At 41.5% G+C, this 24728-nt stretch overlaps 2 protein-coding genes across 3 annotated transcripts in view; both read left to right on the plus strand.

Moving 5' to 3' along the window:
- Positions 1 to 24728, plus strand: part of LOC134464179 (zinc finger protein 664-like) — a 268197-nt gene that overhangs the window by 35963 nt on the left and 207506 nt on the right. The gene's annotated exons all lie outside the window — the stretch shown is intronic.
- LOC134464346 (gastrula zinc finger protein XlCGF26.1-like) lies at positions 1428 to 15497 on the plus strand. Its single transcript, XM_063217810.1, is given in 5 exon segments — positions 1428 to 1692; positions 13695 to 14257; positions 14339 to 15001; positions 15086 to 15237; positions 15464 to 15497. Coding segments are annotated over 5 exon segments (1677 nt in total).

The following is a 24728-nucleotide window of genomic DNA, read 5'->3' on the forward strand; positions in this document are numbered from 1 at the left end:
TCTTCAAGAAGCATTGTCTAGGCCTAATGTTAACATCACACATTGAGCCAATGCTGTATTAGTTACATAGTGAAATCTAATAGTCTACACATAAAATAAACGATTTAACTCCTTAAGACACGGCATTATAAATGAGCTGTTACCAGAATGGCAATAACCAAGTCGTAATGTATTACTAAAGGCCCCATGCACTGTCTGTAGTAGTGTTGTACTATAGTTGTTAACTTCCAATGTCTATTACACCGTGCCACAGGAGGTAGAGCGTGCATTAAGGGGCTAAGCCAGGGGTGGGAAACCTATGTCTCGAGGGCCAGGGGTGGGGAACCTATGTCTCGAGGGCCAGGGGTGGGAACCTATGTCTCGAGGGCCAGGGGTGGGGAACCTATGTCTCGAGGGCCAGGGGTGGGGAACCTATGTCTCGAGGGCCAGGGGTGGGGAACCTATGTCTCGAGGGCCATTGGTGGTAAACCTGTGTCTCGAGGGCCAGGGGTGGGAAACCTATGTCTCGAGGGCCAGGGGTGGGAAACCTATGTCTCGAGGGCCGTTTGCGGCTCTTGTGGCCGTTTTATCCGGCCCCCGATATCATTTTAACGTTATTCAGCTTGAAATGAAATATGACATATTTTGTAAAGGAATGTTAGAAAATGCAATTGCAATACAATTAAGTTATAGGCTATTTAGGGACCGAGAAGGTGGTGTTTGTTTAAAAGGTGACTGCCTTCAATGTAGGCCAAAGTGAAGGGGAAAATCCTGGCTTGTGTTCATAGAAAGGCCCTCAGATGAATTTGAAGTGGCCCTTCGAATGAAAAAGGTTCCCCACACCTGATTTAAGCCATCAAATAATATAAATACCTCTACTATCCATGGTACTGCTGATTTAAGCTTCTACACTCATGACCTTGTTCCTAGCATGCTGGTTTAGGCTTGTACCGCCATTACTGTGAGGTTGGATTGCAAATGTTTTAAATGGAGGTGCACCGAAAATTCGGCCACAGAAATTATTCGGCCGAAAATGCAAAAAAAGACACTTTCGGTTTTCGGACAAAAGCCCATTGAGTGGCCGAATAGAAAATGAATTGAAAATGGGCATTAAGTAAACTAATTTCAGTTCTATTCTAACATTTGAAGACTTCAAATACACATTTATTTTCTTTCAAAAACATGTCAAAACATTTATTGTTAACCATAGATTTAAGCAATATTTAAAAATAGTGAAAATTCTAACTTTTGATAACTTTTGAATTGTAATATTCGGTTTCCGTTTCGGTATTCGGCCAAGTGATTAATTATTATTCGGTTTCGGCCACAATTTTTCATTTCGGTGCACCTCTAGTTTTTTTTTTTTTTTTTTTTTTAAACACATAAACTTTGCCAGTAATTGCCATGACGTTTCTGTGCATTTTAAAGGTCTGTAGAACACGACTAAGATGCCCTCTGCAGAAGTCAGAGAAGAGACCGAGGAGGCCAGCTCAACTGACTCTCCAGAACAGCTGAACATGAATGAAGAGAGAGAAGAGTTCCCCGGTTCTCCACCTCAGCTGAGGAGCGTAAAAGAGGACAGCGAGGAGATCCTGCGTTCTCTCTACAGTCTGAGGAGCGTATCTGTAGTGCTGGTGGACTGCTGTAGACCACAAGGACGGCAGGAGAACAATGAAGAGAACCGCAGAGATGCCGAGGCGACCAAGAGATCTGGTAAGACCTCTTACAAATGTAAACTAGAAGCACTCAGAGAGTGCAGACCTCAGCCAAGGAAGCTGCTTGATGGAACATTTGACCATGTTACAACCTAAGTCTTTCTGCCTTCTTATCGTGGAGTCCCCGCAATGCAGATATATAGGCCAGCAACGGTGAAGAATATTTTAATAAGTCTGAAATTCTCATTGTTGGTGATTCGATTGTCAGAGATCTGATTATTCCTAGTGCTATCACGTACTGTATCCCGGGAGGAAGGGTTGTTGACATCTCTCATCTCATTCCGTCTCTATTGAACAGACATTCTTCCGTAAACACTGTCATTGCTCACGTGGGGACAAATGACGTCATGGCCCGGAACTCTGTGAAGCTACAGAATGAGCTGGAGACGTTATGTCTCACTGTTGAAAGCCTCGGGAAACGCTGCATAATGTCAGGCCCTATCCCACTTAGCTCCAGTAATTCAGAGCGTTTCAGCAGATTGCATAGTCTCCATACCTGGCTGAAACAATTTTGCAATCTAGCTGGTCATGATTTTATTGCTAATTTTGATATATTCTGGACCAAATCATTTTTATATAGATCTGATGGGGTGCATCCAAACAAACTGGGCCTACTAGAGCTAACCACCAACTTTATTCAGTTCATTGCTTTCAGCACACCTTGACATTCAACACAGCATGACCCAATCCAGTTCACAAACACACCCAGCTCTACTATGGGTCCTGCTGATAATTGCAGCTCTCCCTCTCCTGCTGTATCACTTGGACAGGGTGTCCGCGGAGTCTAAAAAAGTCTAAAAAAGTCTAAAATTACACATTATCCATTTTAGGCCTAAAAAAGTCTAAAATATAGGGATTTTTTGCACTTTAGTCTAAAATTGAGTTTGAGTAATTTAAGACCTACGTTTCAATGCAAAATATCGACAAAGGATTAATGTTTATTTGTTCTGTTTTGCTTTGTTTTTACGTCCTTTTCTACGCCGCTTTTTTTCTGCTATTGTGGCAGTTATGGTCTGTGTAGTTCTACATGAAATGTTGCTGTTTGCAACGTACAATAATAAAACTACAGATGTGATACGGAAATGTACTGTAGCTCCTCCTCCCCTTCCACCGCACAGTCTGACCAAAGATTCTCTATTCTGACTACTACCCACGTTAGTAGTGTAGTGTTATATCTAGTAGTAGACATTGTTTATATCTAGACGTTGTAAAAACGATATTGGCGTTGCGGTGGCCATACATTAGATAAATAGGCTACTTGACTGCCAAAACACCTGGAAGAAGTTAACTAATGAGGGAAGTCAGTCACCACCTCATTGAAAAAGAACGGATTTCTATTTGGAAGGAAAGGTGTCGATTTAAAACAGAAGACAAATGTGACAGTACAAGCCAAGGGAATATGTCAGCACCAGTGTGAATCGTTGCAGGTAAGAAGTGATTTTTAGTCCTTGCAGTGGTGATGGAATAGTCAGGTGTTGGCTGTGGCTTAGCAGTCTAGCGTAGTATTAGTTGTTAGCCTCAACGTTGGCGAAGCTTGATTGTGTCTGTGCGAGCGAAAGAGAGTAGCGACAGTGTGTGTGTGTGTGTGTGTGGCTAATCTGAAATTATGAGCGAGTTAACAGTCGAATTCCCATGGAAGTGCCTTTGTTGTTGGCCTAATCTGTTTGATGCCTTGGTATTTTCTACTGGTTCTGTGGTAGCTATTTGCAAATTGGTGGGCATTTGAGCTGTTACGGTCATGTCCACGCACAAACGTTTTGTGTGTGCTGTCACATGCACTTCTCATTAGAAGCCAAAGCACATGAAACATATTGTGCAATGGATAAGATATATGCTATGTTGTCGATGGATGATTTAGTTGTTATAACACCGTTGTGCATTTTCTTTGCCTGCTGCTTCCGAATTGATCACCATTTAGCTTCACGTTATGCTGCTTGAAAATAAATATAGATCAAACGAACGCTAGATTTTGAATACCATACAGCTGCGCATTACACCGACTCTTGCGCCGTGGCTCTTTCTCGCGTCGCGCTCTCTTGAGCTGTCATTCAGGTTACACTCTCGCTTGCGTGAGACCTCTGGTACAACCCCCCTAAAACGAATAAGGCATGAATCTTTGGATTGAGTGGCAAGGGCTGAGTTGGTCAAAATTTCGAACTATTTTGTTATTAGTATTAAGTGCCATAAGACGTTCTTTTGGACACCTCCAATCATTGACAGTAAATTGTCAATGCCTCCAATAGATGAAACAAATAAACGTCATTTTATGGCAGCATTTTATGGCAGTAGTGGTGTTAGCTCATGTTCTGTTCTTCTATCTTCTATCATGTTCTGTTCTTCCTCTTGATATAGGCTTGCACATATGGCATTCTTATTCACATTTAAAAACCTCAGTCAGTGCAATGTAAAGACAGGCTGTTCACAATTGCTGGCTTTGATCACTTGAAATTGTGAAAGCGAGCATTGCACCTTCTCACTGGTCATTTATGATCAGATCTCTTTATGCTTATAATATGCACTATTGCATTCATTCAGATGCACAGGTGTGTGTGTGTGTGTGTGCAGGGCCACTGACGGCTTTTACCGGGCCCGGGACTAAATCATCTGAAAGGGCCCCCCTCTCAATAAATACAATATAAGTGGGTCCCAATTTTGGGGCCCCTCTCTCTCAGGGCCCGGGTCATCTGTCCCCTTTGTCCCCCCCCGTCAGCTTCCGTGTGAATGTGTGTGTTTTGTGTGTGTGCTCGCGTGTCAATTGACCACATTTTGGCTTTATTTCATTTTTTTTAATACGCCGCGAAGGTCTAACATTTTGCCCATGATGGTCTAAAAAAGGTATAAAAAAGTCTAAAATTTCACTTGTTAAAACCTGCAGACACCCTGCTTGGGGATCAAACTATACAGGCAATAAGTAGCCCCTCTCATCACCTACAGATGGCCCTTCTTAATGTCAGATCACTTCGTTCTGCTGCTGCTTGCTCACCCTCCCATTCAAATACCTCCTCTGGCCAGCAGTTGGCTCCTCGGAAATGTCAAAGCCTGCCCATCTGCAATGATATCTCCCTGCCAGAGACTGTCCTTCCTATTTCTTCTCCTGATATCCCTCTCAATAATGGACTAAGCCCTGAAGTCATGAATGCTACATGTCCATTGGAGTCTACCCCTGACGTTGTTCGCTTGGACAATCCATGTGTTTTTAAGGACAGAAAAGGCATTGGGTTAATCCACCTCAATATCAGAAGTATATTGCAACGAGATAAAATGGACCACTTAAATATTTTAATTGCTCAAACTAACACAGATATCTTGGTTTTATCAGAAACTTGGCTGAAGAGTGAAATTGATGATTCTGAAGTCAACCTTTCAGGCTACAATTTATTTAGAATTGACAGGGTCGGGAGGGGTGGGGGTGTGGCTATTTACGTGAAGTCACATTTCTCTGTCACATTTCTGTACTCCTTAAGTGAACCTAAATCCTTTGAATTTATTGCACTAAAGGTTTATTATGGCACCAATAACAACTCCTTCATAATAGTTGGGATTTATAGACCCCCGTCAGCTGATTCTAAATCCATAGATCAGCTTGCAGAATTGATATCTAGATTCACTGACTCAGAAGTTCTGGTTCTTGGGGATTTTAATATTGACTGGCTAACTGATGCCTCCAAACATCTTAGAGATGTTTTCTCAAGTCTATTTTTGGATCAACTTATTAATGATCCAACAAGACCAAACTCTAAGAACTTTAGCAAATCATCTCTTATTGATCTACTTTTTACAAATAAGATGAACAAAATTAGCGCAACTGGTGTTTTTGATTTAGGGGTCAGTGACCACTGTCCCATTGCCTGTATTAGGCACAGCACTCTAACCAAAGCACTGCCTCGCATTTTGGTTAAAAGAACTATGAAACATTTTAATGAGCAAGCCTTTTTAAATGATCTCTATGAAAGTGACATTCATCTCACAACTGAAATTCCTGATGCTGACTTGGCTCTACAGTTTTTCTCAAACTCATTTATTTGCATTGTTGACAAACATGCACCTTTTAAAAAGATAAGAGTAAAAAGTAGAACAAACCCATGGTTCACCCCTGAACTCTCCTCTCTTTTTCAGTCAAGAAATAAGGCTTGGTCATTAGCAAGGAGGAGCAAGGATGCCTCTGACTGGGCAAGTTTCAGGAAAATCAGGAACAGATGTACATTATCTGTAAGAAAGGCTAAATCTGACTATTACTTTAACCTTGTCTCTAGCTCGTACTCTGATCCTGCAAAATTCTGGAAGGCTGTAAATTACAAAAACAATAAATCTGTTACACCTATGCCTTCTTCCATTAAGTTTGATGATTGTCTACTACAAGACAAATCAGACATTTGCAGTGCTCTTAACAAACATTTTTCTTTAGCCAGTCAAAGTTTTGATAATAGCAATAATCATTCCTTTATGCCTAGGGCTGGACATGATATGTGTATCAGAGACAATGTCATATACGATGATCTGGAATTTAGGCTTCATCCTGTGTCTAAGCATACAGTGCTATCTGCTTTATTAGCAATTGATAGTCGCAAATCCACTGGAGAAGACCACCTAGATCCCCTTTTTCTTCGCACTGCGGCATATATAATAGCAGAGCCATTATTGCACATTTTCAATTATTCTATTTCCACTGGAGTTGTCCCTACACTATGGAAATTTGCACACATTACCCCGTTGCACAAGGGGGGTGATAAGACTGACCCTAACAACTATCGACCAATATCCAAGCTACCGTGTCTCTCAAAAATACTAGAGAAGTTGGTAAATGATCAGCTCAAAGAATTTCTAAATACCAATAATATTCTGAGCCCTCTCCAATCAGGCTTTAGGCCTAAACATAGTACAGTCACTGCTGCTACTAAAGTAATTGATGATATTATCACTTCTCTTGACAAGAAAAAACATTGTGCTGCCATCTTTGTGGACTTATCCAAAGCATTTGACACTGTGGACCACTCTCTGCTTCTACAAATTCTGCCTGGTATTGGTTTTAGTGCAAGTGCCTGTAAATGGTTCCAGAGCTACCTATCAAACAGACACCATACTGTAAAATTGGGTAATACTCAATCTGACCCCCTGCTAATAACCAAGGGGGTCCCACAAGGTTCAGTATTAGGTCCGGTACTCTTCACCATGTACATAAATAGCATACTCTCTCTCCTTTCCAACTGCTCTATTCATCTATATGCAGATGATACAATTTTGTATTGTGTTGCAGATTCTGTACAGCTAGCATTGGAGAATTTGCAGCAGTCTTTTAATATTCTACAAAATGCCTTCATTGGTCTTAAGCTTCTACTTAACGTAAGCAAGACTAAATGTATGGTCTTTACTCGATCTAAGCATGGCATGAAAAATGATTTTAATATATCTACTTTAGATGGGTCTGTTATTGAGAGAGTATCACATTATAAGTACCTGGGAATCTGGCTAGATGACAAGTTCACATTCAAGAAACATACTGACTGTCTTGTCACTACGCTCAGACAAAAGCTATCTTTCCTGCACAGAAATAAATATCACTTTCCTGTTTTCTGCAGAAAAAAGTTAATTGAAGCTACTTTTCTGTCTTCCCTTGACTATGGTGATGTTATTTACAGACATGCACCACTCTCTAATCTGAAGGCACTTGACACTGTCTATCATTCAGCTCTTCGTTTTATTACTGGGGATCCATATAGCACTCATCATTGCCTGTTATATGATAAAGTTGGGTGGGCTCCACTTTCTCACAGAAGGGACATGCATTATTTTAGTTTTATTTTTAAGGCCCTCACTGGTAAACTCCCATTTTATATTTCATCTCTTTTAGTTTGGCACTCCAACCCATATCAAACCCGCAGCAGCAACTTTTTACTGGAGGTCCCTTATGCCCGCACTGAACTGGGTAAAACGGCTTTTAGTGTCTGTGGACCTTCACTTTGGAATACCCTACAACAAAGGATAGGTCTTCAAGCCTTGGTGTCATTAGAACATTTTAAAGTAATACTGGGAAGTTTTTTATCACATACTTGTACTTGTTTTAACTCATAAGTTTTAATTCATAGTTTGTCTTAATTTTTACCTCTTATATGATTTATGTTGCATTGTGTATGTTGTATATATATATGATTTTATATGTGTAATTGTTTGTTTTACTCGACATCATTGTAAATGAGGGCTGGGCTCTCAATGATTCTTCGAGTTTAAATAAATGAAATGAAATGAAGTCCTGGTTCCGGTTCATGATCCGGATCGCCACCAGAATTTAATCACTTGTTCCTTGTGTCATTACTCACAACTCCACAAAGTTTTGTCCAAATCAGTTCATTAGTTTTGCGTGATGCTGCTGACAAACAAACAACAAACAGACAGACCAACCAACGCAACCTAAAACATGACCTCCTTGGCGGAGATAATTAGAGAATCTTTGGTTCCACTACTTATTCCATCGGCTAGACATGGCTGTTACTGAAAAAAACTAAAAACTCAAACAGAAAAGCCCCACATTTGATCCAACAAGCACAGAAACAGGTGCATCATTCTATAATAACCTAAGCCACTTGCATTGAAAGGAAACTATGGCATGTTTTTTTTTTTTTAATTGGGTCCCCATTACATAGAGAGAGACAGAGAGACAGAGAGACAGACATACCCAGGGTGAAAGACGGAGAGAGGGATAGAGAAAGGGAGAGAAAGAGAGAGTGAATAAATGCAGTGATCTACATCAGTGGTTCCCAACCTATGGGTCGGGACCCAACCTATGGGTCGCCAAAGATCCACAGAGGGTTGCGACGCCCTCTTGATTTTAAATACCATATAGCCCATGTTGAATACATGAATACATGCAAGTGCTACATTAAACATTGATTCTATATTTGACCAAAGATTAAGTTTTGCAATGAGTTTTTGCAGGAAACAGAGGGTATCATGTGACTCTCGTGCGGGCGCTAGCGCAGTTGGGTCACCAAAGCTTACAGTGGTAAAAACATGGGTCCCTGAAGAAAAAGGTTTGGAACCAGTGATCTACAGTATGCAGCTGTATATGATGGCAAGAGACGGCTGGTAAGAGATCTGAACTGCTTACATCAGTATGTTACAACCGTAAGTCAGACCAAAGACAGAGGGGTGTCGCGCCAGTTTTGCACTGACGAAGGTCTGGTAACTGAAAACGTTTTGCATTTTTGAGTAGCACCTTTATCACTTGTATATGTAAAGCAATAAACCAATTATTGCATCGGCTGCTGGTTTGCGAGTTCCACTCTTTGCTTCTGTGGACAACCGTAAGTCAGAAACCTTTGGGACTTTCACTGAAATGTATTCCAAATTCAAATAGTAATTATTATATAAATACTAAATATATAATAAATATTCCGGAATAGAAATTATTATAATTCAACTAGGCTGAATTTTGGCAGAAAATTGAAATTGCAATGTGAACTTGCATGGCATGGCATGGCATTGTGTGAAAAGTTTGTGGTGGGTGCTTGTTAGGTGTTCAGTGTTTTTCAGTAATAACACAGTCTATCTATCTCATTAGGTACAATGGAGTGAATGGTGTAACAGCTATGTAATGCCATGTGCTAGTGTCGTAATTACACCAGAAAAGTACTTTTACTTTTACTTTTGACACCTCTGCAAACAGTCCCTGTAGAAATTCTGGGTTAGGTAGGCCAACCATGTTCTGGGGCACTTCAGGTATGCATAGCATTCTAACGCAGTCTGATGTCACAGAATATGAAATGAACACGGACCCTTGGGACACAATCTGTGGCAGTTTTAGGGGTTTTGCTAAAATTCTGTGTTGTGTGTCACGGAAGTGTTTTCTGGGATGAAGTTATAGCCTAGTGAACTAGCGCCACCCGCTGGCCGTCAAACTTTTTTTTTTACCTGCGACCAGGTCTGTCACAGTATGAAAATTTCACCTCACGTTTATTGTAACCAAAATTAGCACGGTTTTCTATATTATCGCTGTAATTTTGAAAAGTTGTGTTGAATATGTTTAGAAAGCATTGATAGTCCAACACAAACTGAAATTGGTCCATAAGGTGCAAGTAGTGGTCATTATATTTAAAAAGGAAGGCAAAACCATATAAAAATCCCATGTTTTAAAGGCATAATACATGAATCGGTTGTCATTCTGAAGTTGTGAGGAGGAAATGGTTACAGTTTGTACTTTTCTTTGTAGAAATTCATTGGTTCAGCAATGCACTATGATTCCAGCTAGGGCTGGGCGATTCACCCTGAAAAAAAAATCTAGATTTTTTCATTAACAAACTCGATTCACGATTCACGATTCGATTCAATACCCCCCCCCCAAAAAAAATAAAAAATTGAGCTCTCTAGGCCCCTACGTGGTTGTGTGTTTGTGTGTGTGAGAGAGAGAGACAGAGACAGAGAGAGAGAGAAGTAGGCTCTGTTTGTGTGGCGGTGCCTCTGGTGTGTGTGATTGAAGTCTACTCGGACTGAATCCAGTTTATATGGACATGGGGTAGCCTATAGCAGGGGTTTTCAAAGTGGACCTGGGGACGCCTGGGGGGCCGTGAGAGGATTCCAGGGGGGCCGTGGCAGATTGGCAGGGAAAATATAGTTTTATAATAGCCAAAATAAACCAAAAATAGACTTAAATCTCAGTGGAATAATTTTGTTCTTTACAATATTTATGTATTGTGCTTTCTGTAAACTTAGTACCTGAATGGTCTTAGGAATACACAAACTTTATCAAGGTGTGAAACTGGGTGCACAGAAAAAAGTAGTGTGGCACGTCCCATGTCAGGGGGGGCTTGGCTGGAATCTATCTGTATGTGGAGGGCTCATAGTAAAGTTTGGGAACTCCAGGCCAAAATAGCCTAATGTAATTTTATCTCAGAGCATTGCTAATAGAAATGACCAATTGTGGGATTACATTGAAACATCTCAGAGAAAGAACAAAAAATGTGAGGGGTAAACCCTCAGGCACTGTTGAAATTTGTCGTCACGTGCCACCCATTCCCACACAATATATTAATGATGCATTATAGTGCAGATGTATGGAGGCTCTTGTCCCAGATGAACAAATCTAGCAATTCCCTGCTGGTTTCCCATCAGAGCCCATAGTAATGCGTCTAAATACATGTCGATGCATCTGAACACTACTGCGTTAACACAGAGAAAACATTTTGGAGCAACACCCTAAAACAATGCTTACTTCAAGACGGTAACGTTTGCGAGCCTGAGTAGATTAGATATCGCGTTTCATGCATTTAATCAGACATCAGCGCATTCGCTGGTAATCAGCTGGTGATTTCTCCGGACTGCTTAACAGGCGGTAAAACTCTCGGCAAAGTTTACCGATATCGCCGCTATCTTTACTGACATGTCGCGTTCAGACGCGGTTATTATTACTTCACCACTTCACTAACTAGTCCCGTCCGAGTAGGGCTTTAGAGAGAGGGGGAGAGAGAGCGCGAGAGAGACCGGGTGCGTGGGTGTGTGTGTGAGAGCGAGAGAGGGAGGGAGAGAGATTCCTTTCAACTCACATGTTGGTTAGGATTATAGGCTACAGACGAGGAAGCAGCGCATCCAAAACTTTAAGCACATGTTGAAAACCTCCCTTCTCTGCCGAATAAATTAGAAGCATATCGTAGTAGGTAGTTCTAGTCTAATTGCATCCGTGACTGCTTTCCACCTTGCTCCACTCTTGTGGTAGGGGTAGAGCAGTTTGTTTAGCATTTTCTCCGCGAGATGTTTTCGTTTCAAATATTCAAACATGCCTGTAGTCCGGCTGCTAGACGTACAGTTTACGTTATGACAACACTGTCATTCTCAATTTACAAAGTGGTAGGTTGTTTGGTATTCATCATTGGCAAAACGATAGGAGGTAGTGTCACCTTTTTTGAACAGGAGCCCGTATTCCTCACCCGTTTCACTATATTTCTGTCAAACCATTTCACTCACCACGTTTGTTTGTGCATGTAATAGGGGAGGAGACACAGAGAATGCACTAGGTAGACATACGCCCTCGCCAAGTGGCGAACGTAATGCAATGCGCAACAACAGGAAAGATGGCACTGATTGGTCGAGCGTTGGCCTATTAGCACAGGCCAGGTTTGAAAAGACAACGGGTTGTTCTCATCAGCAGTCTTCGGATGTATCATTCATCGGGGCCAGACTAAATCACACATCCAATCTCACATTTAGGCTGGTTTATCAGGATAATTGAGTTATGGAAGTGCCTACAATATGTCAATGTTTTTTTTAGGATTTTATAGCTATAACAATATTTTGATGATATTAAAAAGTATTAAAGGTAAATACATGTTTATTGTCTTAAAGGGACACTGTGCAGGAAATGGTCAAAAAAGGTACTGCAACGATGCTGCTCATTGAAACTGGGCTGCCTATTGCCAAATTTGATCTTTACATGAAAGTTTACTGAGTAATAAACAAATATTTCCTAGTATGGTCCAAGTAGAGTCATTTTTGCAACAAAAAATTGCTATTTTTGAAAATTCAAAATGGCGGACCATGGAGAATATCCCCCTTTTCATGTACTAACCCCAACTCCGATGAAGTTGGGACGTTTGGTAAACAGTGAATAAAATCAAAATGCTATCGTTTTCAAAACATTCAATCTATTCATTAGATGGAGAATAGTGAAAAGACAACATATTAAGTGTTAAAACTGAGAAAAAATATTGTTTTGGGGGACATATGCACTCATTTCTAATTTGATAAATCCAACACGTCTCAAAAGAGTTGGGACGGGGACAATAAATGGCAGCAAATGTCGAGGAAGACTAAAAACAAAACAAAAGACAACACTTAACAGTTAAATACATTAACCGATGAGATGATTTTATATAAAAAAACAGTGTTAATTCCTATATTGGACATTATTTCACTAGCTTAAATGGTGGGTGTATTCCTTGTCATGTTTTGCAATGTTTTCCTTTCTGTAGTGCTTACAACTTCTGCTGACTTCTGTAAGCAAAGGACAGTTTCCCATGTCTTCTGGGTCTATTTCAAGTGAGTTCAGGTGCTTAGGAGAATGTTACACCCCTGTATCATTTTCATGCATCAAGCATTCTTAATATGGTAAATTTTCAATAGCTCTAGCACTCCAGGAATTAGAGTGAGACTACAGCCACTATATATTTCATGATGTCATGAACCTATACAATGATTTTATGAACAAAAATATGTCTTATATACACTCAATGGTGGTAAATCAAAGGGAATTCAAAAATGTATGTAATAACTATGGTAATTATTCCCTTTGCATCTTTAATTCTGAGTGACTCAGCCTCTCTGTGATGATCTTATACCTGGACACCTATATTGTCCGTCAGTACAATTCATTTTGAAATGTTCTTCTTTGTTGTTTTATCTTATTTGGATGTTTACTAAATTTCACTGATCCCCGTCCCAACTCTTTTGAGACGTGTTGGATTTATCAAATTAGAAATGAGTACATATGTCCCCCAAAACAATATTTTTTCTCGGTTTTAACACTTAATATGTTGTCTTTTCACTATTCTCCATCTAATGAATAGATTGAATGTTTTGAAAATGATAGCATTTTGATTTTATTCACTGTTTACCAAACGTCCCAACTTCATCGGAGTTGGGGTTTGTATGAAAAGTGCAATTTTTCCAGTCATAATGAATACTTAGAATTTGATGGTGGTGGTAAGTATTCATGAAAAAGGTAACATTAGTGAATGGGCAGCATGAATTCTGGAAATAAACAACTAAAAATCTCACAGTGTCCCTTTAAGCCTTATTCAGACAGGATTATTTTTTGTATGGCTGAACATGGAATAATGTGATTTATCTCAGAACGTCTGTAATACTTGTAGAAATGGCCGGTTCGGACTGGATTGAAAAACCTCAGTGAAAGAACAGAAAGTGGGAGGGGTAAATCTTCACATACTGTTGTGACTGTCTTGCTGTCGATTTCATATTAATATTAATGTCCATTAATGCCCATTCTACTCCTCACAGGGCATCAGTTACACTGCAGTTCCAGTGGAGAGGAGTTTCGTGGAGAAACACATTCTACTGCCCTGACTACAGAGAGGCCGTACGTCTGCAGTCAGTGTGGCAAGAGCTTTAAGAGAAAAGTTGAGCTCCAACGCCATCAGCGTGTTCACACAGGGGAGAAACCATTTTCATGCACTGACTGTGGAAAGAGCTTCTCACAGTTTGCCAACCTCTACACACATCGTCGCATTCACACTGGAGAGAAGCCGCACGCTTGCAGTCAGTGTGCCAAGAGCTTTAAGGCAAAATATGATCTCCAAAACCACCAGCGTGTTCACACAGGGGAGAAACCATTTTCATGCACAGACTGTGGAAAGAGTTTCTCAACGTCTTCTGCACTTCACATACATCGCCGCATTCACACTGGAGAGAAGCCATATGCTTGCAGTCAGTGTGACAAGAGCTTTAAGACAAAACAGGAGCTCCAACGCCATCAGCGTGTTCATACAGGGGAGAAACCATTTTCATGCACAGACTGTGGAAAGAGTTTCTCACACTCTTCTAACCTCCACACACATCGCCACGTTCACACTGGAGAGAGGCTGTACGCTTGTAGTCAGTGTGCCAAGAGCTTTAAGGCAAAATATGATCTCCAAAACCACCAGCGTGTTCACACAGGGGAGAAACCATTTTCATGCACAGACTGTGGAAAGAGTTTCTCAATGTCTTCTGCACTTCACATACATCGCCGCATTCACACTGGAGAGAAGCCATATGCTTGCAGTCAGTGTGACAAGAGCTTTAAGACAAAACAGGAGCTCCAACGCCATCAGCGTGTTCATACAGGAGAGAAACCATTTTCATGCACAGACTGTGGAAAGAGTTTCTCACAGTCTTCTAACCTCCACACACATCGCCACGTTCACACTGGAGAGAGGCCGTACGCTTGTAGTCAGTGTGGCAAGAACTTTCAGACAAAAGCAATGCTCCAAAACCACCAGCGAATTCACACAGGGCAGAAACCATTTTCATGTTTAGACTGTGGAAAGAGTTTCTCACAGTCTTCTTCCCTTCTCATACATCGTCGCATTCACACTGGAGAGAGGTCGTACGGTTGTAGTCAGTGTGACAAGAGCTTTAAGACAAACTCAGAGCTCCAAAGTCACCAGCGTGTTCACACGGGGGAGAAACCATTTACATGCACCGACTGTGGAAAGAGTTTCTCACACTCTTCTCACCTCCACACACATCATCACATTCACACTGGAGAGAGGCCCTACGCTTGCAGTCAGTGTGGCAAGAGCTTTACTACAACAGGAAACCTCAAAATGCACCAGCGTGTTCACACAGGGGAGAAACCATTTTCATGCACCAACTGTGGAAAGAGTTTCTCTCAGTCTTCTGGCCTTGACAGACATCATCGCACTCACACTGGACAAAGGCCGCACCATTGCAGTCAGTGTGACAAGACCTTCAAGACTAAAGGAGCTCTACAAATGCACCAGCGTGTTCACACAGGGGAGAAACCATTTTGATGCACAGACTGTGGAAAGAATTACTCGCAGTATTCTAACCTTAATACGCATCGTCACATTCATACTGGAGAGAGGCCGTATCTGACAAGTGTTTCTCACAGTCTTCTTTCCTTAAGAGACACTTATTGTCACACTTGAGAGAGTGAATCGGTCACTCTTACGCTTGAGAGAGGCCGTACACTTGCCGTCAGTGTGACAAGAGCTTTAAGACTTAAAGAATATCCTCATAGATCTGAAACTCCTATGTAACGCCAGGATCCAGGTGCTGGTGAAGTGCAGTCATCAGTAATGCAAAGTAAACAGGATCACCGCACACTGGTGGACTTGATTTTGCTGTTTGACGTGGGCAATTCTGTGGCCATGTCCTCTGCCAGCCAAGTTGGACCACTTTACTTGTTATCACATCCTAGCAGACATTGACTTGCACAGCCATGTGATTGTATTGTGTTGTATATTATTTTGTATAATGTGTGTGCGTGTGTGTGTGTGTGTGTGGGGGGGGGGGGGGTTGTGTTTTGAAAAAAATTAGGGCTGGGCAACGTTAACGCGTTAACGGTGCGTTAACTATTGAGGTCAGTATCGCCCGACAATTTTGTTAACGCTTAACGCATTGGGGTTATTTTGATGGGTTTTTTTCAGCCTTTTATGACCGTCGCGTCATTCGTTGACTTTTATTTTGAAAGCGTCAACGCTCTAAAAAGCCCTGACCCTCGCACGCAGCAGTTGGAGACCACCAGTGACAGCTGACAAAGAAAAAGACATCAGGGTCTAGAAAGTAGGCAAAACTTCTGAATGGACATTTTCGGTACAAAGTTCTACAGCCCTCATTGCGTGGCTCGCCTTGGCAACTCGCAAGGTTATGAAAAAAAATGTATCAGCTGTCAATAACGACACGCGGACCGATGGTGTGCATAGCTGATAACTAAAGCCTTGATCAAAAAGCAGACCGCGAGATATTAATCCCTCAGACAACGTTTTGGTTTCTGGTGTTTGGTTTCTGGCGCATGCATGGTAGGCAGAAGAGGCACAGTTAAAAAAAAACAGTGGTAAAAGAATGCATCTTTAGCCGAAGTCTAATTGATTTTAACTTCTGCGCCTCACAAAGTTACATTCAACATTCATATCGGCACCAACATAGTATGATTTCGCCGTGCCCAAAGGTTCACCCGACCTCAGCAACCTCACGTCAGCGTTTATGTTATTGTTTTGTCATGCCAACGTTATTGATTTGAAAGTTGTAGCCTAATTACTGCCAACAGTCAGTCTATTAGTTTCTAGTCGCTGCAACACTAGAATAATAGCGACAGATGAGGACGGAGAGTGGACGGTAGAGCTCTAGGCGACTCCACGCTCTTGACAGAGAGGGAAGGAGGGGCATTTCAGACACACTCCTGCTTGCCTAATTCATTTCAAGTGACAAGTTTTGTTTCTTGTAGGCCCATGTAGACTATCCTAATTTGAGTTTCTAATATTTCAGCTTTAGTTCAATCTAAATAGCCCATAGTTTAATAATTGTATGCAATAAAGGTGATACTCTAATCTTAAATAGCCTAGTAGGCCTAATTGTATGCAAAAAAACTCTACAATAATTTGTTTCATTATGCTTTAGCCTATAGATTGCTGTAGCCTATATAGGCCTAGATTGGCAAATAGACCCATTTCTATTTTGAAAGATAGATAGCCTATTACACAGGTTAAAGTAGCCTATTATGCAAATTATGATTATGATTGGTCTACTTCATCTTAGAAAATGTCAATGTAGATAGTCTGTTAAAAAAACCTGCAAAGATTCCATTTCTTTCTGTGGTGGTCTGTGATATATGATAATTACGATGTAATCAGTGATTTGGTAATCTGACATTTTCAAATATATTGGCGCTTTTGAAGCGGCTTTTGAATTCATTTTTGGGTTTCGCGCGCTATGCGATTAATCACAATTAATCACAGAAAGTCATTGAGTTAATGCGATTAAAGATTTTCAAGTTTGCCCACCCCTAGAAAAAATGTTTATATTTCTATGCCACTAAATATTTTTTTCTGATTTTATTTTATTAACCAAAGTGTACTTTATGCCACTGTTAAAGTGAAAAAAAATGTTATTTTATTTAGAGTGTTGACATAATTCTGTTTTTTGAGAATTAACCAGTTCTAAATATTTCCGTTCTTTCACCATGTTCTAAATGGAATAAATGCAACTGAAGGATTTTCAATGTGTGGACATTTGCTCTCTATCTCTTGTCTGGTTCCTTTTCTTCAAGAACTTCATCAATGAACAAGCAACACTGTGCTTCTATTAGTGGTGTGGATTGGCACTGCCCTCACGATCCGATTCGATCAAGATTCGGGAGGTAGCGATTCGATTCTATGCGATCCAATCCGATTCAATTCTACAATGCATTGCAATGCATTACATTTCTACTGAAAGCAGAGCAAATGTTTAATCAGTCATGATGAGGCAGTACAAGTAGTCAGATACTGAGCAACAATTTATTGGCTGTTTTCTGTATCAGTCTGTTTTGAAGTGCTTTTATTTAATTTAACATTAATTTGCTCCCGCAATATCCATGGAAGTAATTGAAACTTAAAAAAATTGCCGGATCGATTCTGGAACTTACCGATTCTGGATCGTCCATGCCCCGCATTCGATTGGATCTCCAGATCATTGTTGAGACCACTAGCTTCTATACATGTCAGCTTTTATTGTCAGTAGGTGCGATCGAGTTGTCGTCAACGCATGCATGCACATTTAGACAGCAATGCACTCTGGATGAAAATGCTGCATGACGGTTAGATTTCCTGTCAAACTTCAAAATTTCGGTGATGTTGCGTTGACGAGTGTCAAACTATCGCGGGATGAATGCGACTGCAGTCAGATCTTGCAACCTCTGCAGTTGCTTATCCCCTTCAACGCTCGTCTGCGGACTGCCTCCGAGGTCACGCGCCCATGAACTGGTTGGTCAACAACTCACTCACGTGTGTATATGGGTCTTGTCTCACACCTCTACACAAGTTTGCGCAGGTCCCCACTTCAGCTCCTCCTCACTGCCTGTCCCCCCAGCAAACCGGTGCGAGTTCATCGTCTCGTTCATATTTGTGGTCGACTGTAAATGCGCTGTATTTAATAACACCCACATCGTGACAACAAGTTCTCACTGACGTGCTTCGTCAATGTTGATCGACAGCAACAAAGTCGTATTCGCATATTGTCTTCATATGGAAATTGAAATATACCGTAGGTTGTACTTAACTTTTGTTATTCTGAAATGTCATTCTGTCTTTTGGCCTGTCTGCTGAGCAGAAGAAATGCATTCTTTACTTTTTTGGGCTGATTATGTCTGTATAGTTTGGTTATTTTGACGATGAAGTCCAAGTATTCCAAGTCTATTATTTCAGAATTACACCAGTTTCAATCTCTCAACTCTCTGAAATTTGGATTAAGCCGGTATGCATACATCTTCATTCTCGCTGGAGAACGGACTCATGCAGGAGAGTGGTTGTCCATGCGGTGGACTGATCATCGAAGTGCTTCACAGGGTCGGTAGCGACCACTGCACTCAAGAAAAAACTCTCGCAGGAGAGTGGCTGTCCACGCGGTTGACTGATGATCAAAGTGCTTCACGTGGACTGCACTTAACGGTAGGGACACATAGGAGGCGAAACAAGCGAAGCGAAGAGAGGCAAAATCCAACAGTCATCAGGTCGTTGCGGCGAATCAAATGGAATTGAACAGTTATGTTGTTGATTTGATTGGGCCGCGGCAGGCGAATTCAGTCCTCATTTGCATAACATTAAACTTTCTTTAATAATTTCGCTTCGCTTCGCCCCTGTTCGCTTGCTTTCGCTTGCCATGGCTTGCCATGGCTTGCCTTCGCCTCTCTCATAGGAATGAATGGCAAAGTTCGCGAATTCGCGTGTATGTGTCCCTACCGTAAGAAGCTGAGAGATTATGTGGCGTATTGGGCAAGATCGCTGGCCGCGGTGCTGAAGTACTGGCACGGCCGAGTAATGTCTATGCAGCTAACATTCTCGAGCTCGGGAGTACGGGGCGCCACCGAGAGCTCGGACAGTATTAGCACCGGCAGATATGTGTGAACTCTGAGCGGACAACCCCCGACAGATGATGGTTGGAGAGCAATGGAGCGAGGTGAACTGGAAGAAAGCTAGGGCAAAACACCGGCATCTTCGTTCTCGCTGGAGAACGGACTTCTCGTGATCGTCCCGCTCTCGCAGAAGAGTGGCTGTCCACACAGTGGACTGATCATCAAAGTACTTCACGGGGTCCGCAGGGACCACTGCACTCGAGAAGTTGAGATAGATTACGTGGCATATTGCGAGACACCTGATGAATCGATCGAATAGCGGCAGAAGGGAGGCGAAAGGGGAGGTGTTGGGACGAGCGAGAAAGAACATTTCTGACTGGAGACAGGTGAGTGGAGAATAAATGCTGGATAGTTAATAAAGGGGCGTTCCAAATTGTCTGCGTGCTGAAATTCCACCGAATGATGGCAGAGCGGAGAATGAGATGCAGGTGGTTAAATAGGCGTGCCTATCTTTTCGCGCTGAATTCAGGCGAATGACAGTAGAGTGTAGAACAGAATGCAGGTGGTAAATTAGGCATGACACATTTCATTACACTTCTCTCAAACTTTGTTTTTTTTTACAAGTACTACGTAAGCACAGTGTTGGCCATCTCAGTAAGGGGCCATGCTCCATATGATACCGTGCTGTTTACACTTGTGATGGGTTTGTTCGTTTATTAAGCGGGCTTGTCGCTTATAGTAATCTCTAACTCTAAGTCCTGTTTATTATTATTGCTTATCTTGTGCAGGGCAGTAAAAATAGAAACCGCTTCCCCTCCTAGGCCTTTCGAGATAGAGACACCGTTCAAACACTAAAAGGGCCGGCTCGGCTTGGAGATTTCAAAAAAATGCTTTGTGTGTCCATTTGTGCAAGTTTGGGTCCCCATAGAAAACAATGGACGGAACTTTCAGGCCGAGCATTCCACCCATAGAGGTAGAAAATAACACTAGAGAGGACCCCGCCCCCCTTTTTACGGCAATCTGTAGCGGCCATTATCTGTAGGTAGATCAGAGAACTGGAAATTAACGGAGAACGAGGCTCACCTCTGTCAAAAATGGCTTAATCATGTGAAAATGTCCACCAACACACTATACAAGGACAATAGTTGAAGTGTGTTGCTAACTATGTTCATAAAATATATTATTTGATTTTTAAATGTATTTTATCGACTCATATGATTTTAGTAGATATTTAGTCTGCCATTTCAAATCTGGTGTTTGATTAATGTGTTACTTCATATTCACACAGTTTTAGTCAATTTTTTGACAGGGGTGGGCGTGTTCTCCATTGACTTGCATTGCCCGAAGGTACCTACACTACCTACGGAAGTTAGGAAGCTCCAGCTGCCATTTCCCAGTGCTGTCGCAAATTGCTGTGTCCTCTCTAGTGTTATTTTCTACCTCTATGATTCCACCCCTCTAGGGATCAGAGTGTAGGAGGCGTTTTCGTTCATAAAACATCAACTCTTTCACCTAGAAGTTTAGTTGAAGCATTGTTAGCGAGCTCACCAAACGGTGAAAAGATCATGTCCCAACTCCCATTACTTCTTAAATGGCAGGTGTGTAAAAAGTGCTGGGCTGGCCCAATGGCTGTTTCCTATTCATTTTTGAAGTGCCTCTCTGAAGAGGTCAGCGCATCAAGAGGTCCATTTGTGACTGAACCGTTTAACCTGTAAACTTCATTCAAGGACTGTTAGAAAGATCGGATATGACTCCAATTTGTGAGCAGGACATGTGCCAATTCCTTTCAGTTTTTTTTACAACGGCAAGCTAAAAACTAGAAACTGTTGTGATTCTGCCCACTGCCTTACCGCAGAAATACACCAGCGGCGATCTGAGCGAGTCGAGCGACGGAAGTAATTGACTTTGTATTGAGTCGAGAGACAAAAGCGATTCTGGAGACTAGAGCGATTTGCGCGACGAGCGCGACAATTTGAAGTTGAAATCTTTTCAACTTTCTATGACGCGGTTCGGCGACAAGCCGCAACAGCCAATGACTGTATACAGAGAATCACAACTGGTGCTGCCAATAAAGGGTTCCATCTCAACTGTCACATTCTCTCAACATTCTATTCTTAACGAGCAGCAGCACTACAATTCTAGAATTCTATTGTAAAGCTCTTCAATGCAAAGTGATATTGTGTTGCTGGTGCTTATGCTTATAACAGCCAGCTGTTTGGCTCAATGCCAAAGGTGCTGGATTAGAGATATGGAGGTTGTGAGTTCGAATCCCCCTCAGACCCATGTTGATTTTCAAAATTATATCATATGCAGTGTTCCTTAGCCAACTTAAAATAGCATGTACTGTATGTCATTTAGTATATCCCCAAAACGCGGAGCTACAACACTTTCAAGATGGCTGAATCCAAGATGGCTGAATTGTTTGGCCCATAACTTCTGACTGAGTGGATGGATTTTTCCCACAACATTTTTTTTTAGCTTTCTTTTCACAATAGTAGTTTGTTTTTAATTTATGTATACACCCGTCTCCAAAAGAGTTGTCGCCTATCCATCCGTTTGGAATAACAGCTAATAACCTGACTTTCAATTAATCACTTGGCTTCAGAAGTCACTCATATGAAAGCTACAACCCTCCCGAATGAAAATGTATGTACAAAAATAAATTTCATGCACCAAAGAAAGATTGACCCTTTAATGAACACAGACAGGGCAGATTTTCACAAGACAAACGTTTTGTCGCCTATCTAACATAATGTGAAAATGAGCAGATAAGTCACTTCAAAACACTTCAAGTACGCAGATCGGGTGTCATACTTAATCATTGATTCACTCACACCTCTCCAGAAAATCAACTTTGGCCTAGGTATATGTTTAGGGTCATTGTAATCATGGAAAGCAACACAATGAAAATCAATGGAGTTCAATGAGAGATGGTGACATATTGGCTATTCGTAGAGCAATAGATCTCAAAGGACAAATTTAGTACAATGTAAACAATTGGTTAATACAATAATGCCTTTAACAGGCATACACACACACACACACACACAGACTTAATTTTTGTAGTAAGTTACTGCTGATGAGGTCCAACACATGTAGATTAGTAAACTACCCCCACCTGCCAGTCGCCAACAGGTTTGTTTTGCCTGCGACTGGGTCTAACCTCGGACAATGCCCCAGGCCCTGAAACTGGCTGGCCAATCACAACGCAGCAGATATGTTTTGATTTGTTTTGAATCTTTGGATGCAAAGCGGACAGGGTTTTGAGGGAGTGACGACGGTCAAGGCACAGACACGGTTTGAAAAACAACGGGTTGTTCCCATCAACAATCTTCCAATGTCTCATTGCTCGGGGCCAGACTAAATATTCACATTTAATCTCACATTTAGTCTGGCTTGCCAGGCTACCTTTTTTCAGCAAAATATGACAACCACCCATTTTACTTGTTAATACTTGTTTACATACTTTGTTCAATAATGTGTGCTTAGTTTTGGAGGATTGAGCCAGCGCATCGTTCACACGTATGCAGACTAGAGATTTATGGCTCTTTTTCGGGATCCGGATCTTAGTGGCTCGTTCCTTTCAAAGAGCCGTTCAAAAAACTGGCTCTTTTGGCTCTTTTTTAAATTATTTATTCAGTGTTAAGAATGTAATATTTTGACTCCTCCTCAAGGTAATTTTGTCCAAACAACAACTGATTATTCTCCTGCTTCTAAAGACCGTTTTTGCCTCTCTTTGAGGCAAACAATTGTGTTTTTTCCCACATTTAATTACTCTGGTCGAGGTCACGTGCTTAAAATGAATGAAATAACGGTCGAGTGGCTCCCCTAGCTGTGATCCGGTTCCCATCGTTCACTTCATGGAGCCGTTCAAAAGAGCCGGCTCGTTCATGAACGACACACCTCTAATGCAGACCTGCACTGCCCTGCCAAGTCCCAATGAGACAAAAGCCAAAAATCTACTGTGCACCCTTCCAAGTGTATCAGCCTTCGTAATCACGCCCAGTGATTGGATACTCTTTTGGTGAACTCTGCGGAGTATCCGGTCACTAGTCGTGACTACAGTACAGTAATTAGTCTCGGACAATTCCAAGGCTCATACACTTGATATTGAGAAATGGCCTGTGTGTGTTTATGTTCTTCCCACATCTCCTCGTCATTGTGTGCAATCATCAACAACACAACGCAGATTATAACCATTACATTACATTACATTACATTACATTTAGCTAACGCTTTTGTAAAAGCCAAAACAACTTAGGCTACAGTTATGTAGACACAGGGCATTGGTACAGTCTAGGGGTGGGCGATATGATGATATTAAATCGTGAATCGTGATATTGAGTAAACGATCGTCTCAAATCTGCCAAAGTGGAGAAATCGTATAGATCGTCTTGCAGTGAGGATGTTTATTATCAGCATCAGAGTGACGTTTTCTCACTTGTGTTGTTGTCTTCACTTGATTCTTTACATTATTGTATTCCAATAGTACACTTTATGAGAGCATCATCAGTGTGTTAACATTTTATTGACTGCAAATTACAAATTGCAAGTATATGAAAGTTGTTTTTTGTTGTTTTTATTTTTTGGATGGAAGATCGTGATAAAAAAACGAAATCGGGATTTCATGTTAAAAAATTGCGATACAACATTTTTGCCATATCGCCTAGTACAGTCCCTGGAACAGTGTGGGGTTTGGTGACTTTCTCATGGATGAAGTGCTGGTAAGGGTGGGATTTGAACCTGCAACCCTCTGGTCTCAAGTTCAGTACTTTAACCCATTGATGCCTGATGTTGCGTTGCGCAACATTGGCCCTGGCGCCTGGAGCGTCATTACGCAACATTCAGGCTCATGAGATTTGAGACAACTTTATTAAACATCTTTGTTTCTTTGAGATGAATGATCACGTTGAAATGAAAGATGAGGGTCTTATCGTTTAAATGCCTTCTTATTGCATGTTTTTATGTGCTTCAGAGGCTGAGATATTTAGGTTTTTATAGGCTGAGGGCAGCTTTTCTTGAAAAGGGCTCAGGCATTCAGCACCCTTTCTTGCAGGTGCCTTAGGCATCAATGGGTTAAACATTGAGTCAGCCAAGGATGACTGCCCAGCTGTTATTTGTATCCACACAAGGAATTGCTGCTGTTAAATATTTTTACATTTGTATACTTCAAACTCATGAGGCTACACCATGTCTAATTATACTTAAAAGAACAGTGCGTGTGTGTTTGTGTGTGTGTGTGTCTGCAGGGCCACTGACATACTTGACTGGGCCCAAGACAAAGTAATCTGAAAGGGCCCCCCACCCAATGCATACAATGCAATGAGAACCCAATTCGAGGCCCCCTCTGTCCCTGGGCCCGGGACAACTGTCCCCTTTGACCCCGTCTGCTTTTCTGTGTGTGTGTGTGTGTGTGTGCGTGTGTGTGTGTGTGTCTTTATAGTGCCAGAATATATGCGTACAGAATAAATTGAATAACT

This window comes from Engraulis encrasicolus, chromosome 15 (genome assembly GCF_034702125.1).
Source record: "Engraulis encrasicolus isolate BLACKSEA-1 chromosome 15, IST_EnEncr_1.0, whole genome shotgun sequence".
NCBI lineage: Eukaryota > Metazoa > Chordata > Actinopteri > Clupeiformes > Engraulidae > Engraulis > Engraulis encrasicolus.